The 15,623-nt window shown below is 46.5% G+C and overlaps 5 protein-coding genes across 6 annotated transcripts; 2 read left to right on the top strand and 3 right to left on the bottom strand.

Annotated features, from left to right (window-relative positions):
* The first annotated feature begins 15 nt into the window (after nucleotides 1-15).
* On the top strand, nucleotides 16-4,943 carry LOC133170639 (testis-expressed protein 2-like). 2 transcript variants are annotated; one of them, XM_061303712.1, is made up of 12 exons: nucleotides 16-358; nucleotides 678-1,734; nucleotides 2,092-2,271; nucleotides 2,352-2,622; nucleotides 2,788-2,936; nucleotides 3,081-3,272; nucleotides 3,453-3,552; nucleotides 3,624-3,738; nucleotides 3,864-3,980; nucleotides 4,065-4,265; nucleotides 4,343-4,463; nucleotides 4,532-4,943. In XM_061303712.1, exons 2-12 carry the CDS (start codon nucleotides 754-756, stop codon nucleotides 4,610-4,612), a joined length of 2,508 nt encoding a protein of 835 aa, XP_061159696.1. In that variant the 5' UTR covers nucleotides 16-358; nucleotides 678-753; the 3' UTR covers nucleotides 4,613-4,943. The 2 variants fall into 2 exon arrangements, with proteins under 2 accessions (XP_061159696.1, XP_061159695.1); XM_061303711.1 differs by having other exon boundaries at nucleotides 2,749-2,936.
* A 292-nt stretch (nucleotides 4,944-5,235) lies between these two features.
* On the top strand, nucleotides 5,236-6,381 carry ndufb10 (NADH:ubiquinone oxidoreductase subunit B10). Its single transcript, XM_061303611.1, has 4 exons — nucleotides 5,236-5,466; nucleotides 5,739-5,877; nucleotides 5,992-6,131; nucleotides 6,234-6,381. Exons 1-4 carry the CDS (start codon nucleotides 5,319-5,321, stop codon nucleotides 6,323-6,325), a joined length of 519 nt encoding a protein of 172 aa, XP_061159595.1. The 5' UTR covers nucleotides 5,236-5,318; the 3' UTR covers nucleotides 6,326-6,381.
* Nucleotides 6,382-7,187: 806 nt separating this feature from the next.
* On the bottom strand, nucleotides 7,188-9,022 carry LOC133170572 (small ribosomal subunit protein uS5-like). Its single transcript, XM_061303610.1, has 7 exons — nucleotides 8,957-9,022; nucleotides 8,571-8,708; nucleotides 8,406-8,495; nucleotides 8,015-8,122; nucleotides 7,610-7,943; nucleotides 7,413-7,504; nucleotides 7,188-7,313 (listed from the first exon to the last, which is right to left on the bottom strand). The coding sequence occupies exons 2-7, from the start codon at nucleotides 8,703-8,705 to the stop codon at nucleotides 7,233-7,235; spliced, it is 840 nt and encodes a 279-aa protein (XP_061159594.1). The 5' UTR covers nucleotides 8,706-8,708; nucleotides 8,957-9,022; the 3' UTR covers nucleotides 7,188-7,232.
* Nucleotides 9,023-10,352: 1,330 nt separating this feature from the next.
* Nucleotides 10,353-12,186, bottom strand: LOC133170762 (small ribosomal subunit protein uS5-like). Its single transcript, XM_061303892.1, has 7 exons — nucleotides 12,103-12,186; nucleotides 11,717-11,854; nucleotides 11,552-11,641; nucleotides 11,161-11,268; nucleotides 10,756-11,089; nucleotides 10,570-10,661; nucleotides 10,353-10,478 (listed from the first exon to the last, which is right to left on the bottom strand). Exons 2-7 carry the CDS (start codon nucleotides 11,849-11,851, stop codon nucleotides 10,398-10,400), a joined length of 840 nt encoding a protein of 279 aa, XP_061159876.1. The 5' UTR covers nucleotides 11,852-11,854; nucleotides 12,103-12,186; the 3' UTR covers nucleotides 10,353-10,397.
* A 1,319-nt stretch (nucleotides 12,187-13,505) lies between these two features.
* On the bottom strand, nucleotides 13,506-15,370 carry LOC133170698 (small ribosomal subunit protein uS5). Its single transcript, XM_061303811.1, has 7 exons — nucleotides 15,292-15,370; nucleotides 14,874-15,011; nucleotides 14,709-14,798; nucleotides 14,318-14,425; nucleotides 13,916-14,249; nucleotides 13,727-13,818; nucleotides 13,506-13,631 (listed from the first exon to the last, which is right to left on the bottom strand). The coding sequence occupies exons 2-7, from the start codon at nucleotides 15,006-15,008 to the stop codon at nucleotides 13,551-13,553; spliced, it is 840 nt and encodes a 279-aa protein (XP_061159795.1). The 5' UTR covers nucleotides 15,009-15,011; nucleotides 15,292-15,370; the 3' UTR covers nucleotides 13,506-13,550.
* Nucleotides 15,371-15,623: the final 253 nt, after the last annotated feature.

The following is a 15,623-nucleotide window of genomic DNA, read 5'->3' as shown; positions in this document are numbered from 1 at the left end:
CTGTGGAGACCAATAATCACGTTATGATGCTTTGGTTTGACACCATCTGAAAGGACACAAAGAGACGACACTGTAACGCTTTGGTGTGACGCCGAAAAGAAGCAAAGCAAGAGACGAGCGTTAAATGAGCCCTCCTGTAATATCTTTTTTGCGTGGGGGAAAGGGTAACCAGAGTAACAAAGACTTGTCTCTGATTTATTTCTTTTTTTTACGTACGTGCAGTTTCTTGCGGCACACGCCAAGAGTTTCTTCGCAATATTGCGGTGCAGTTCGGACACATTCGGCTGAGTTTATGCATCTGTCTCTCGTCCCTGCTCCGTGACACGCCGTCAAGATCTTCTCCACTTGACTGTCAAAGGTAGTTAAACAATTTCCAGGACGGGAAATGCAGAATTATGTTTACTAAAGCAAATGGCAAGGGTACAAAGGCAGAGGCCTTTTACATTTGGCTATCATTCAGGATGTAGGATGCAGCGCAGGAGAGATGTCTGTGCAACGTTCCCACCTTGATAATTCTGTTTTGACTATTTGAACAGTGTCTGCGCTATTTCAAGTATTTTAAAATGAGTGATGGGATTTAATTTCTTTGTTCTGACGTTGGATGTCTGCGTTTTGAACTGTTAATGCATTAATCCCGCAAGTGTCACCTAATGTGTTTTTTTGGTCACATCTTTCAGGGTGATGCTCGCTCCAGTTGGCCGTGAATTGATTTTATCTTTGCCATTCTTCTTGGACTAACTTTTTCTAAGCAATATGGAAGAACGTAAGCTCTTCTTAAACATGAACTACAACAAGGAGGGTCCCACAGTGGCCTTCTCCAAAGACAAACCTTTGGAGATGGAGCCTATCCAGAGCCCATTAAGCTACCAACTGCCTCATCCACCATCCTTTCCGGCCTCTTCTGACGATTTGTCCGCATCATCCTCCTCGGCCATTTTTCCGGCTGCCAGCCTGTTCAAATTATCCTCAACAGACCTGAGAGGAAAACCTCAGGTCTCCCGCAAGGTTGCGGGGGATGCCAACATCTCTGAGCCAGACTCAAGGCTTGAGTTGAATCCATTGATGAACACAAAGACCGAGACAGCAGACACCCAGCCCGCAGGTGGATTCTCAAATGAGCAAAATGACCAACAAACACCCCATCCGACAGACCCCATGACAGAGAACCGATGTAGAGAGCACTCTAAGGCCCCGCAAGAGTTTCAGAGCAAGGTCAATCAAACCACGCGTAGTGAGGAGCACTGGAGTTTGGGCGTGGCCGGCACAGCGGGACGAGAAGATGCAGACCTGACATCCGAGAGGACATCCGAAGGCGATGGATGCGGTGCTCATGTGAGAAGACGTCGGTGGAGCTCCATCGTGTTTCCAGAACAGGGGCGGTCCAATAGAGACGGCATTCCCACCTGCGCTAATATGAAAAAGGCGGCGGTCCTGCCAAACAAATCGAGTGCTGCACAACGGCGCGGAATGTATGGTGCCGGGATGCCGGACACATCCTTTCAGAATTACTGGATCTTCTTGGCAGGCCTGGTGCTTTATTTGTTGTCCACCGTGCCCTTAGCCTCTTACGTGACCGGTGTGTCAGTGGGGGTCGTCTGCGGATTCATTGTGGGCTTGGTGCTCGCCTTTGTACTCGCTGCCCGATGCTCCGGCTCCACGCGAAAATCGTGCTACGCCAAGCCCACGAATAGACAACCACTGGATGGCCAGCCCACGGCAGCAGAAACCTTTGAGGTAAAAATCAATATTAACAGTGACCAGCTCAGTGGTAAAGTGTCCACCCTGAGACTGGAAGGTTGTGGGTTCAAAGACCATAAAAATAGGACCCATTGCCACCCTGCTTGGCACTCAGCATTAAGGGTTGGAATTGGGGGGTTAGATCACCAAATGATTCCCGAGCACGGCACCGCTGCTGTTCACTGCTCCCCTCTCCCCCAGGGGATGGATCAAAATCACACGGGGATGGGTTAAATGCAGAGGACAAATTTCACCACACCCAGATGTGTGTGACGATAATTGGGACTTAACTTGGGGACTTAACTTAAAAGAACAACCGGGTTTTTACTTTTTTTGTATCTGAATGTATTTCAGGGTTGGCTGACTCAAACAGCGAGCTACAACACGGAGACCTTCTACCGCTCTGCCAGATATCCCGTCTTTGCGAGCCTGGCAGGCAGTCGGCTGCGGCTGTCCTACCAGCAAGCATGCGATGGGCCGACCCAAGAGAGCACCTGCTGGCCTTTGCGTACCTACCAGCTGGCAAACTCCCGGGTTGGTCCATCTCGCTGCACCGATACCATAGCGGGCCTTCGCGTCAGCGGTACAAAGTCCCTTCTGTTGATTGCCAACAGGTAACTCTCGCACCTCCCGGTTTGGCTCGGAAGAGGCTCTGGAACAAGAAATACCCCATCTGCATCACTCTGGCTGAGGGGGAAGTTGGGGAGGAGAATGTGGAGGAAGGGCAGGAGGGAGAGGGGTCAAAAAGAAATGCTGCCATCCCTGAGCATAACGCACCTCCCGTTACTTTCTACCTGTTTGCCCGCACGGGACGAGAGAAGGAGGAGTGGTTTGAGAACCTCCGCTCTGCTTCCACCCTTGGCACCACAATCTCTGACATCACAGGTAAGCAGACACTTCATTAGGCACATTGCACTTTAAAAGATACATCAGTGCCTTGAGAAGAGATTTATTTGTTCCATCTTTGAGACAAAGAAAACCAGACATTATTGACAGTGAAGACACTTTCAGTCTCGTCATTTCTCTCACTCCTGACACCTATGGGTGGAGATGCTGATGAAGGCAGCAGAGAGGAGCATCCTAACCTCCCAGAGCCAATATGGGCCAGAAAATTGCTGGACTACACAGCCGACATGACGCAGCTGGTTGACTCGGACGGTTGCGGACGCGTTCAAGACTCCGACGCTGCTCAGAAAAAGGTCAATGAGCAGCACGCCCAAAGTTGACTTAGCGCTTACCTAAAATGTAAAAGGTGCTCTCAATCAAGTGAGACTCCAAATTCACAAGCATCCATGATCGTTAGAAGCACGACTCCTCTTTAACATTGTGGACATTTTGAACAGACGCCGTCCAATGCCACCGAAGGAGCTCGAGCCGAGTCAAGTGCAGATTGTGAAGTGGAGCAAGACCCAGCGGGGGGCCAAACCGCCTGGATGAATTCAATTGCGGGCAGGATCTTCTGGGTCTTTCTACATGATCAATACTGGGCCAACGTAGTTGCCTGCAAGATCCAGCAGAAACTGTCAAAGTTCAAGGTAAGCGGGAAAGACAAATTACAGCCTTTGGTATCGATTCTAATTCGTCCTAACGGGGCCACGATGTTGGCGGCATTTTTCCATCCATCCGAAAGCATACTAGTTAAAAAGTCGCGATCCTAATGCGTCGATTGTGTTTGGACAAAGTTCTCCTAAAAGATGAAGTTTGTCTCACTCAAGTTAAAGTACTTCATGAGCGAGATGACCCTGGTGGACCTGGACATGGGCACCTGCTTGCCTCAAATTCTCAGCATCTCCAAACCTACACTGGACAGCAGAGGTGCGGAAACGCGGCGTAAAGGCGGGCGCAGCAACGCGGATTCACAATGAGCACATCAACGTTTGTTTTAGGTCTGTGGCTGGACCTGCAGATCATGTACAGCGGCTGCTTTCGAATGACCCTGCAAACCAAGATCAACCTGAGCAGACTGGGGAAAGAGGATCAAGACGAGGCTCAGCCAGAACGGTAAATCAATGGCTGAGTAAATTTGCCCATTTATAAAATACATAATCATGTAGACTTCACAGGTTTAAAATAAATGATCAATAATAGTAGTGCCTTGTAGAGATCGTAATATTTTCCAAACGCAGGTTGTCTAAACTAGCGGACAGCGATGAAGAGTCATCCGGTGTCGAAGACGATGTCCTACCAGCTGAGCCGCAGGCGTGTGGGTCAGAGACGGCAGCGGCTGCTGCTTCAGCTGACATGTAGGTTAACACTGCGGTGATTGTCGTTCAAGAGGTGAAACATTTTGGACCCTAAGAATGTGTACCACCCACACGCTGAAACAGGAACTCAGCAGGCAGCACCAGTAGGAAGATTCTGAATGTTATGGACAAGCTAGCAAAGTCCAAATATTTCCAGAATACAGAGTACATCAGGAAGAAAATAGACGAGGTGACAAACATGCCTCTGATGCTCACCGTAGAAGTTCTGGAACTCTCCGGAACTCTGGCCATTAACATCCCGCCTCCCCCTTCTGACAGGATCTGGTATTTGCTGTCTTTCTTCTTTTGTATCTCAGGATACAAGTGGTACAAGCAAAACATTTTGATTTTTTTTTCTTCAGGTACAGTTTCCGGGCACCTCCTAAGTTAGACCTTTGTGTGCATCCCATGCTTGGGGAGAGAGAGGTCAACTTCTCTCAAGTCACAGAGTGGATTGAGAGAAAGCTCAGAGCAGAGTTCCAGGTCAGTGTCACTTCCTGACAAGTCGTGTTTTCTTGAACAGCAAACAAAACACCCGTTGTCGTCAACAGAAATTGTTTGTCATGCCCAACATGGATGATTTCTTTGTGCCTCTCATGACATGGCCCGTTAAGCCATTCGCACCCTGTTAAGAGTCCACTTTATCACCAGCCATCCCCCATGGAGACCTACCAGCGGTGGATAAAAATGTTCATTGGCTGCTCTGATGTGAATGAGTAGCCATTTTTCAGTGATGATTCTCGAGGATGGTCATTTGGCTGCACTTACTTATTATTAATGTATTGAATCAGATTTTTTAAATCAGTGATTTTTATTATCAGCATTTACGAGGGAGTGATTGGGAGAGAACCCAACCCCAGATATTCATTGGAAAAGTCCTATGCTGAGGCTGGAGTGATATCTCATCAAAAAAAAAAACGCTGAACAGAAATTATGCTTGTCTGACATGTCCAAAGCAAGATGTTTCAAATGTAATAAGTGACTGTTAGTTCAATAAAAAAAAAGTGTTCAAAACATTAATTCGTATTTTTAAAAAAAATATATATATTTTAAGGTTCTTTGCTGACATCTGTTGGTTGCCCAATGCCTTCAACTCCAATCTTTACTCCTCAACCTTGTTTGGGAGAAAATACTGTCTGAATTTTAAATCAGGAATTTTCAACGTCATATTTTTTTAAAATACCAAAACTAAACTGTTGTCAGGCGATATGTTTTCATAAAATAAAAGTTGCTATTGACCTCCAGCCGTCGTCCCTTGCGCGCATGCGCCACTTCGAGAGGAGAACTGTCGAGGTCAAATTGTAGGATTTCCCCTGCATAGGCTCAAAAGAAGGTAAAATGCCGTCCGACTTTGATAAGGACGCCTATCCGGAGCCTCCACGGCAAACTCCGGTTGTGGACAAACAGACGGCTCTGCCGAACCCGGCCTTGATTTTGACTAAGCTCTTCTATTACTCCGTGGACCTGCCTGTCACCACATTTCGAGGTAAACGAAGCTAATGCAGCTAGCTGCATGCTAGCACAACAAAACGGTTACAGCTGCTGCATAATGACGCCAACTATAAATTGAACACAAACACATTGTGCTGTATTGCGAGATGTTTTTGCAAGAGTTTTTAATTGAGCAAAATTGAATAAAACAATACGGTGGTTGTCGCTGTTGTCAGTCACACGAAGTTGCATTTTTAAACAACGAAAACACACACACGTTTTAAGAATTGTTACTCCAGAATGTGCTTTGCCATCTTTTCTTTTTAGAGGTCGTTGACAGCATTCAGGCGAAAAACAAGCCTGTCTACTACCATCAGAAGTTCCGCCGTGTTCCCGACCTGACCCAGTGCCAAGAAGGGGATTACCTGTGCTACTATGAGGCTGAGATGCAGTGGCGGAGAGACTTGTGAGATCACATCTTGCATTCAGTCCGAGTGGACATGAACTTAAACTTAGATCCCGATACAACAGCAGTATGAAAGATTCTGCATGTAATGCTCAATCTTGGCTCTCACCACAGCAAAGTGGACCAGGAAATTGTGAAGATAATCCAGGAGCGTATGAGGGCCTGCAATCAGAGAGAGGGCTCCAGTTTCCAGCAGAACTGCTCCAAAGAGATAGAGCAGTTCAATGAGGTTACCAAGAACTACCAGTTGCGCTGTACGTTTCTCACTTGATTGCTTCATGCTCCAACACATTTCCACAAGCGTTGATTTTTTTTTTACCTTGGGAGTAATTTCATGGCTTCTTGTCTTGACACAGATGGGGACCTCGGAGCATATGCCAGCGGGAGGAAATGTCTGATGAAGCAAAAGGAGAGGATGATGGCAGCAGCTCAGACTCAGACTGCTTAACTGTTCTCATCTAACCCGTGCAATAGTTGTAAAATAAAGTGTTTAAATTAACATAATCTCTTTTTATCCACTAAGTAAATAATAATGCTAGTTTTTTCTAGGACAGTTATTTATTGATTGATTGATTGATTGAATATTTATTGATCCCCAGGGGTGGGGAAATTCAGGCCCCAGCAGTATTCATACCACAGAGTGGGTATACAAAAGACACAGGCTGCCACACAACGGCGCCAGAAAGTGCTCAAGATAAAAGCCATCAAAGCAAAACAAAGCTAAAAGACAAAGGAAAAAAAAAACTGTGGCCAACCAGCACCCCTCAATACAAGAGAACACCCCAAAACACACAAAATAGCCTCCACGGGGTCCATAGAGAGGTGTAACGGCAGTCCAGGTCAACGGCGCCCAATGGACCGTGGTCGTGAATCGGTGAAAAACATCACAAAGCAGGCAAACGTGTGAGCAGCGTCCTGGGCACCCAGTCGGATTCACGTGCAGATGGTCACCACGGGGCTAGCATGGCGAAAGTCGTTGGTTCCGACGAGCACGAGGAAGCGGAGTCCCTACAAGGGTCGCGGTTGCAAGGCCAAGGCGAGGGCAACTTTAGTAGCCTCAGTTGACTTAAAAGGGGCACCACCAATGTTGTACACTTGCTAAAATGCAAATGTAAACCCATTCCATGGAAGTTGAATGCCAACGTACAGGTGTTGAGTAAATTTGTCATAAAAGTATATCAAGCTTATTCTAACATTTCATTGCTCATCCAAACTAAGTTCTTACTGCTCACAACTAAAACATACTAGTGAGCATTTTGTTTGTGACAATTTTTGACAGTTTAATTTTGGAGACAGACAGGGTACAAGGGTTGTAATGTTTATCAGACTTTTATTTCCAGTCACTGTGCAAAAGTTTAAGAGGCCGGTGCCTGGACAGACTGGCCTGTCTGCACCGACACTCTGGTATGGGTCTTTGCCAGATGGTCGGTGAACTCCTAGAGGAGGGAGAAGAGGAGGGGAGGGGAAAAAAAAAAAAGTCAAGACAAATTCAAGCTTGAAGAGTCAGCAATGAAACTACAGCAAAGCATTCTGACCTGGTAGGGAGACTTCGTGAAGATGGTGTCCTTCCAGAGGTCAGGAGTCAGGTAACTATAAGTCTTCGAGATGGCATCAAAGGTAGCCTTGGCTGTAGGGGCAACAATTAGTTATTCATGGAATTCTTAAAAGTCAAGGCACCCAGCGATTTAAAAAAAAAAAAAAAAAAAAGAGGAATCCCTGTCATTAAACTTACCAAAGTTGCCCAGTGTGGCAGTGCAGCCCCTGGCGGATGTGTAGCAATCGTCGATTCCGGCCATCGTGAGGAGCTTCTTGGGCACGGGAGCCGACACGATGCCGGTACCACGGGGCGCCGGGATGAGACGCACCAGCACGGAGCCGCAACGGCCCGTCACCTTGCAGGGCACCGTGTGGGGCTTTCCGATCTTGTTCCCCCAGTAGCCCCTCCTGACGGGCACGATGGACAGCTTGGCCAGGATGATGGCACCCCGGATGGCGGTGGCCACCTCCTTGGAGCACTTGACGCCCAGGCCCACGTGGCCGTTGTAGTCGCCAATGGCAACAAAGGCCTGTGAAGACAAGGTACGCTCTCATCTGGAGCTCCGCTGTGGGGAGGAGGAGGAGGGACTGGGGGCCTCACCTTGAACCTGGTGCGCTGGCCAGCCCTGGTCTGCTTCTGAACAGGCATGATCTTCAGCACCTCATCTTTTAGACCAGAGCCCAAGAAGAAGTCGATGATTTCAGACTCCTGTTAAGTTTAATAAAAGATTGGAGGCTACCCAAAGGACCATTTTACAAGTAAACAATTTTACACAATTCCTCTACATTTATGATCACAAACTTTGAGTTTAAATACATTAACAATGAGAGCCACGTGGCCAAATGGCACTTGAAAGAGCAATCTTCAAATAAACACTTTCGGTGAGTGGCACCTGCACAAACAGCAACTTGCAGTAGTGTAACAACTACACAATATACAATTTATTTAAAGTGGCCATTAATCTCATAACCTAACCTCAGACAGAACTCACCTTGATAGGCAGAGAATAAAGATATATCTCCTCCAGGGACTTGATCTTCATGTCCTTAACCAGGCGGCCCAGCTTGGTAACTGGCACCCACTACAAGGTACACGTTAAAATTAAAAAAACTAATACAGTCTTGGTGTGCACTTAACCAAGTAAAATGTCACTCACTTCCTTATCCTCTGCCTTGCCTCCGCGGGCACCGCGGCCTCTTCCACGGCCTCTGCCGCGTCCACGTCCTCGACCGCGGCCGCCCGGGCCAAAACCTCCGCGAAAGCCTCCCCTACCACCGGCGTCGTCCGCCATTTGCTGTGGAATTTGATGCCAAACATTAATCGGAGCCTAATCGGAAACGTATTCAAGACGAGACGTATTCGGGATCGCTGTGCATAAACACGCTAGTTTCGCTGCCATATTGGTGAAAAAGGAAGACACAATGGTGCTCAAAATGTATTTAACGGCTCAATAATATCATAGGTTTCACTAAATAATACAGTTTTAAAATATATACCAGCACGCAGTCATAAGACTGAGATTTGTATGTGTAGCGTACTTACGTGATCGTTAGAACAGGAAGAAGGGCGGGGCTTGGGCCCGCTGCATTTTATTCATGTGAAACATCGCGATATTTAGAAGTTCTCGCAACATACTGCCCAGTAGTGGCTAGGTTTTGGTACAAAATCTTTAATAAATTCGCAGGAGGACGAATATTTTTTGCAACTTACAAAACTACATTCAAATTAATACATCATATAAAAATATAATTCATTTTAAAATTGAGTTGAATCTCACTAGATTATGATTTGTTTAACACCAGACACGTTTTGACTTCTTACCAAAATACTTTATTGAAACAAATACTTCCGTGTCCAGCAGTCATTTGAAACACATTCTATATTTTACCCCTATACTTTCTATATTTTACTTTACTTTGGCAGTATCCATACCACAGAGTGGGTATACAAAAGACGCACAGATGGCATGAGCGCAACTCAATAGGCTCTCATAAGGCCGCCACACAACGGCGCCACAAAGAAAGTCAGAAAGTGCTCAAGATAAAAGCCATCAAAGCAAATCACAGCTAAATGATAAAAGACCAAAAAGAGCAGCCAACCAGCACCCAATACAAGAGAACCCCAAACCACACAAAATAGCCTCCACGGGGTCCATCGACAGGTTTAAGGGCAGTCCAGTTCAACGGCGCCTAATGGACCGTGGTCGTGAAAACATCACAAAGCAGGCAAACGTGTGAGCAGCGTCCCGGGCACCCAGTCGGGGCACGTGCAGATGGTCACCACGGGGCTAGCATGGCGAAAGTCGTTGGTTCCGACGAGCACGAGGGAGCGGACTCCCCACAGGGGTTGCGGCTGCAAGGCCAAGGCGAGGGACCCGGTCATCACTGGCCGGACAAGCAGGACACAGTCGTAGAGTTACGCCGGACTCGACCGATGATCCCGGTCCCAGGAAGAAAATAATAAAAATCAAATATCCGATCCGAAGAGATACCGAGGTGCGGTAGAAGGCCCCAGCATTGCCAAATGGACAAAAAGAAGGAGAAAAGGAAATAGAGGAAAAGAGAACACTGCTGGGAAGCAGCCACTCACAGCACCATACCAAGAGGAAAACAACAAAAAACCTCTTACCCTTTATGTAAATAATAATGCAAGTTTTTCCTAGGACAGTTATTTAGTAGCCTCAGTTGACTTAAAAGGGGCACCACCAATGTTGCACACTTGCTAAAATGAAAATGTAAACCCATTCCATAGACGTTGAATGCCAACGTACAGGTGTTGAGTAAATTTGTCATAGCAGAAGTGTATAGCAAACTTATTCTAACATTTCATTGCTCATCCAAATTAAGTTCTTACTGCTCAAAACAAAAACATACTAGTGAGCATTTTGTTTGTGACAATTTTTGACAGTTTAATTTTGGAGACAGACAGGGTACAAGGGTTGTAATGTTTATCAGACTTTTATTTCCAGTCACTGTGCAAAAGTTTAAGAGGCCGGTGCCTGGACAGACTGGCCTGTCTGCACCGACACTCTGGTATGGGTCTTTGCCAGATGATCGGTGAACTCCTAGAGGAGGGAGAAGAGGGGAGAAAAAAAAAAGTCAAGACAAATTCAAGCTTGAAGAGTCAGCAATGAAACTACAGCAAAGCATTCTGACCTGGTAGGGAGACTTCGTGAAGATGGTGTCCTTCCAGAGGTCAGGAGTCAGGTAACTATAAGTCTTCGAGATGGCATCAAAGGTAGCCTTGGCTGTAGGACCAACAATTAGTTATTCATGGAATTCTTAAAAGTCAAGGCACCCAGCGATAAAAAAAAAAAGAGGAATCCCTGTCATTAAACTTACCAAAGTTGCCTAGTGTGGCAGTGCAGCCCCTGGCGGACGTGTAGCAGTCGTCGATTCCGGCCATCATGAGCAGCTTCTTGGGCACGGGAGCAGACACGATGCCGGTACCACGGGGCGCCGGGATGAGACGCACCAGCACGGAGCCACAACGGCCCGTCACCTTGCAGGGCACCGTGTGGGGCTTTCCGATCTTGTTCCCCCAGTAGCCCCTCCTGACGGGCACGATGGACAGCTTGGCCAGGATGATGGCACCCCGGATGGCGGTGGCCACCTCCTTGGAGCACTTGACGCCCAGGCCCACGTGGCCGTTGTAGTCGCCAATGGCAACAAAGGCCTGTGAAGACAAGGTACGCTCTCATCTGGAGCTCCGCTGTGGGGAGGAGGAGGGGGGACTGGGGGCCTCACCTTGAACCTGGTGCGCTGACCAGCCCTGGTCTGCTTCTGAACAGGCATGATCTTCAGCACCTCATCTTTCAGACCAGAGCCCAAGAAGAAGTCGATGATTTCAGACTCCTGTTAAGTTTAATAAAAGATTGGAGGCTACCCAAAGGACCATTTTACAAGTAAACAATTTTACACAATTCCTGTACATTTATGATCACAAACTTTGAGTTTAAATACATTAACAATGAGAGACACGTGGCCAAATGGCACTTGAAAGAACAATCTTCAAAGAAACACTTTCGGTGAGTGGCACCTGCACAAACAGCAACTTGCAGTAGTGTAACAACTACACAATATACAATTTATTTAAAGTGGCCATTAATCTCATAACCTAACCTCAGACAGAACTCACCTTGATAGGCAGAGAATAAAGATAGATCTCCTCCAGGTACTTGATCTTCATGTCCTTAACCAGGCGGCCCAGCTTGGTAACTGGCACCCACTACAAGGTACACGTTAAAATTAAAAAAACAAGTACAGTCTTGGTGTGCACTTAACCAAGTAGAATGTCACTCACTTCCTTATCCTCTGCCTTGCCTCCGCGGGCACCGCGGCCTCTTCCACGGCCTCTGCCGCGTCCACGTCCTCTACCGCGGCCGCCCGGGCCAAAACCTCCGCGAAAGCCTCCCCTACCACCGGCGTCGTCCGCCATTTGCTGTGGAATTTGATGCCAAACATTAATCGGAGCCTAATCGGAAACGTATTCAAGACGAGACGTATTCGGGATCGCTGTGCATAAACACGCTAGTTTCGCCGCCATATTGGTGAAAAAGGAAGACACAATGGTGCTCAAAATGTATTTAACGGCTCAATAATGTCATAGGTTTCACTAAATGATACAGTTTTAAAATATATACCAGCACGCAGTCATAAGATTGAGATTTGTATGTGGAGCCTACTTACGTGATCGTTATAACAGGAGGAAGGGCGGGGAGTGGGCCCGCTGCATTTTATTCATGTGAAACATCGCGATATTTAGACGTTCTCGCAACATACTGCCCAGTAGTGGCTAGGTTTTGGTACAACATCTTTAATAAATTCGCAGGAGGACGAATATTTTTTGCAACTTACAAAACTACATTCAAATTAATACATCATATAAAAATATAATTCATTTTAAATTTGAGTTGAATCTCACTAGATTATGATTTGTTTAACACCAGACACGTTTTGATTTCTTACCAAAATACTTTATTTATTGAAACAAATACTTCCGTGTCCAACAAAGTCATTTGAAACACATTCTATATTTTACCCCTATACTTTCTATATTTTACTTTACTTTGGCAGTATCCATACCACAGAGTGGGTATACAAAAGACGCACAGATGGCATGAGCGCAACTCAATAGGCTCTCATAAGGCCGCCACACAACGGCGCCACAAAGAAAGTCAAAGTGCTCAAGATAAAAGCCATCAAAGCAAATCACAGCTAAATGACAAAAGACAAAAAACAGCAGCCAACCAGCACCCAATACAAGAGAACCCCAAACCACACAAAAGCCTCCACGGGGTCCATCGACAGGTTTAAGGGCAGTCCAGTAGCGCCTAATGGACCGTGGTCGTGAAAACATCACAAAGCAGGCAAACGTGTGAGCAGCGTCCCGGGCACCCAGTCGGGGCACGTGCAGATGGTCACCACGGGGCTAGCGTGGCGAAAGTCGTTGGTTCCGACGAGCATGAGGGAGCGGACTCCCCACAGGGGTTGCGGCTGCAAGGCCAAGGCGAGGGACCCGGTCATCACTGGCCGGACAAGCAGGACACAGTCGTAGAGTTACGCCGGACTCGACCGATTATCCCGGTCCCAGGAAGAAAATAATAAAAATAAAATATCCGATCCGAAGAGATACCAAGGTGCGGTAGAAGGCACCAGCTTTGCCAAATGGACAAAAAGAAAGAGAAAAGGAAATAAAGAGGAAAAGAGAACACTGCTGGGAAGCAGCCACTCACAGCGCCATACCAAGAGGAAAAAGAAAAGAAACAACCTCTTACCCTTTAAGTAAATAATAATGCAAGTTTTTCCCAGGACAGTTATTTAGTAGCCTCAGTTGACTTAAAAGGGGCACCACCAATAGTGTACACTTGCTAAAATGAAAATGTAAACCCATTCCATTTCATGGAAGTTGAATGCCAACGTACAGGTGTTGAGTAAATTTGTCATAGCAGAAGTGTATAGCAAACTTATTCTAACATTTCATTGCTCATCCAAATTAAGTTCTTACTGCTCAAAACAAAAACATACTAGTGAGCATTTTGTTTGTGACAATTTTTGACAGTTTAATTTTGGAGACAGACAGGGTACAAGGGTTGTAATGTTTATCAGACTTTTATTTCCAGTCACTGTGCAAAAGTTTAAGAGGCCGGTGCCTGGACAGACTGGCCTGTCTGCACCGACACTCTGGTATGGGTCTTTGCCAGATGGTCGGTGAACTCCTAGAGGAGGGAGAAGAGGAGGGGAGGAAAAAAAAAAGTCAAGACAAATTCAAGCTTGAAGAGTCAGCAATGAAACTACAGCAAAGCATTCTGACCTGGTAGGGAGACTTCGTGAAGATGGTGTCCTTCCAGAGGTCAGGAGTCAGGTAACTATAAGTCTTCGAGATGGCATCAAAGGTAGCCTTGGCTGTAGGACCAACAATTAGTTATTCATGGAATTCTTAAAAGTCAAGGCACCCAGCGATAAAAAAAAAAAAAAGAGGAATCCCTGTCATTAAACTTACCAAAGTTGCCTAGTGTGGCAGTGCAGCCCCTGGCGGACGTGTAGCAGTCATCGATTCCGGCCATCATGAGCAGCTTCTTGGGCACGGGAGCAGACACGATGCCGGTACCACGGGGCGCCGGGATGAGACGCACCAACACGGAGCCACAACGGCCCGTCACCTTGCAGGGCACCGTGTGGGGCTTTCCGATCTTGTTCCCCCAGTAGCCCCTCCTAACGGGCACGATGGACAGCTTGGCCAGGATGATGGCACCCCGGATGGCGGTGGCCACCTCCTTGGAGCACTTGACGCCCAGGCCCACGTGGCCGTTGTAGTCGCCAATGGCAACAAAGGCCTGTGAAGACAAGGTACGCTCTCATCTGGAGCTCCGCTGTGGGGAGGAGGAGGGACTGGGGGCCTCACCTTGAACCTGGTGCGCTGGCCAGCCCTGGTCTGCTTCTGAACAGGCATGATCTTCAGCACCTCATCTTTCAGACCAGAGCCCAAGAAGAAGTCGATGATTTCAGACTCCTGTTAAGTTTAATAAAAGATTGGAGGCTACCCAAAGGACCATTTTACAAGTAAACAATTTTACACAATTCCTGTACATTTATGATCACAAACTTTGAGTTTAAATACATTAACAAAGAGAGACACGTGGCCAAATGGCACTTGAAAGAACAATCTTCAAATAAACACTTTCGGTGAGTGGCACCTGCACAAACAGCAACTTGCAGTAGTGTAACAACTACACAATATATAATTTATTTAAAGTGGCCATTAATCTCATAACCTAACCTCAGACAGAACTCACCTTGATAGGCAGAGAATAAAGATAGATCTCCTCCAGGGACTTGATCTTCATGTCCTTAACCAGGCGGCCCAGCTTGGTAACTGGCACCCACTACAAGGTACACGTTAAAATTAAAAAAACAAATACAGTCTTGGTGTGCACTTAACCAAGTAGAATGTCACTCACTTCCTTATCCTCTGCCTTGCCTCCGCGGGCACCGCGGCCTCTTCCACGGCCTCTGCCGCGTCCACGTCCTCTACCGCGGCCGCCCGGGCCAAAACCTCCGCGAAAGCCTCCCCTACCACCGGCGTCGTCCGCCATTTGCTGTGGAATTTAATACCAAACATTAATCGGAGCCTAATCGGAAACGTATTCAAGACGAGACGTACTCGGGGTCTCAGTACATAAACACGCTAGTTTCGCCGCCATATTCGTGAAAAAGGAAATCACAATGGTGCTCAAAATGTATTTAACGGCTCAATAATATCATAGGTTTCACTAAATAATACAGTTTTAAAATATATTCCATTACGTAGTCATAAAGTTGAGAGACAGATGCGTACGATTTTGTCGGATTCGGTGTTTGAATGTCTAGCGTACTTACGTGATCGTTATAACAGGAAGAAGGCCGTGCCGTGGGCCCGCTGCATTTTATTCGCACGAAACATCGCGATATTTAGAAGTTCTCGCAACATACTGCCCAGTCGTGGCTAGTTTTTGCGACATCTTTAAGAAATTTGCAGGAGGACGAATATTGTTTGCAACTTACAAAACTACATTCAAATTAATACATCATATAAAAATATAATAATTCATTTTAAATTTGTGAGTTGAATCTCACTAGATTATGATTTGTTTAACCCCAGACACGTTTTGATTTCTTACCAAAATATTTTATTTATTGAAACGAATACTTCAGTGTCCAGAAAAGTCATT

This window comes from Syngnathus typhle, linkage group LG17 (assembly GCF_033458585.1).
Source record: "Syngnathus typhle isolate RoL2023-S1 ecotype Sweden linkage group LG17, RoL_Styp_1.0, whole genome shotgun sequence".
Taxonomy (NCBI): Eukaryota; Metazoa; Chordata; class Actinopteri; order Syngnathiformes; family Syngnathidae; genus Syngnathus; species Syngnathus typhle.
This window is presented reverse-complemented; position numbering and strand designations above follow the sequence as displayed.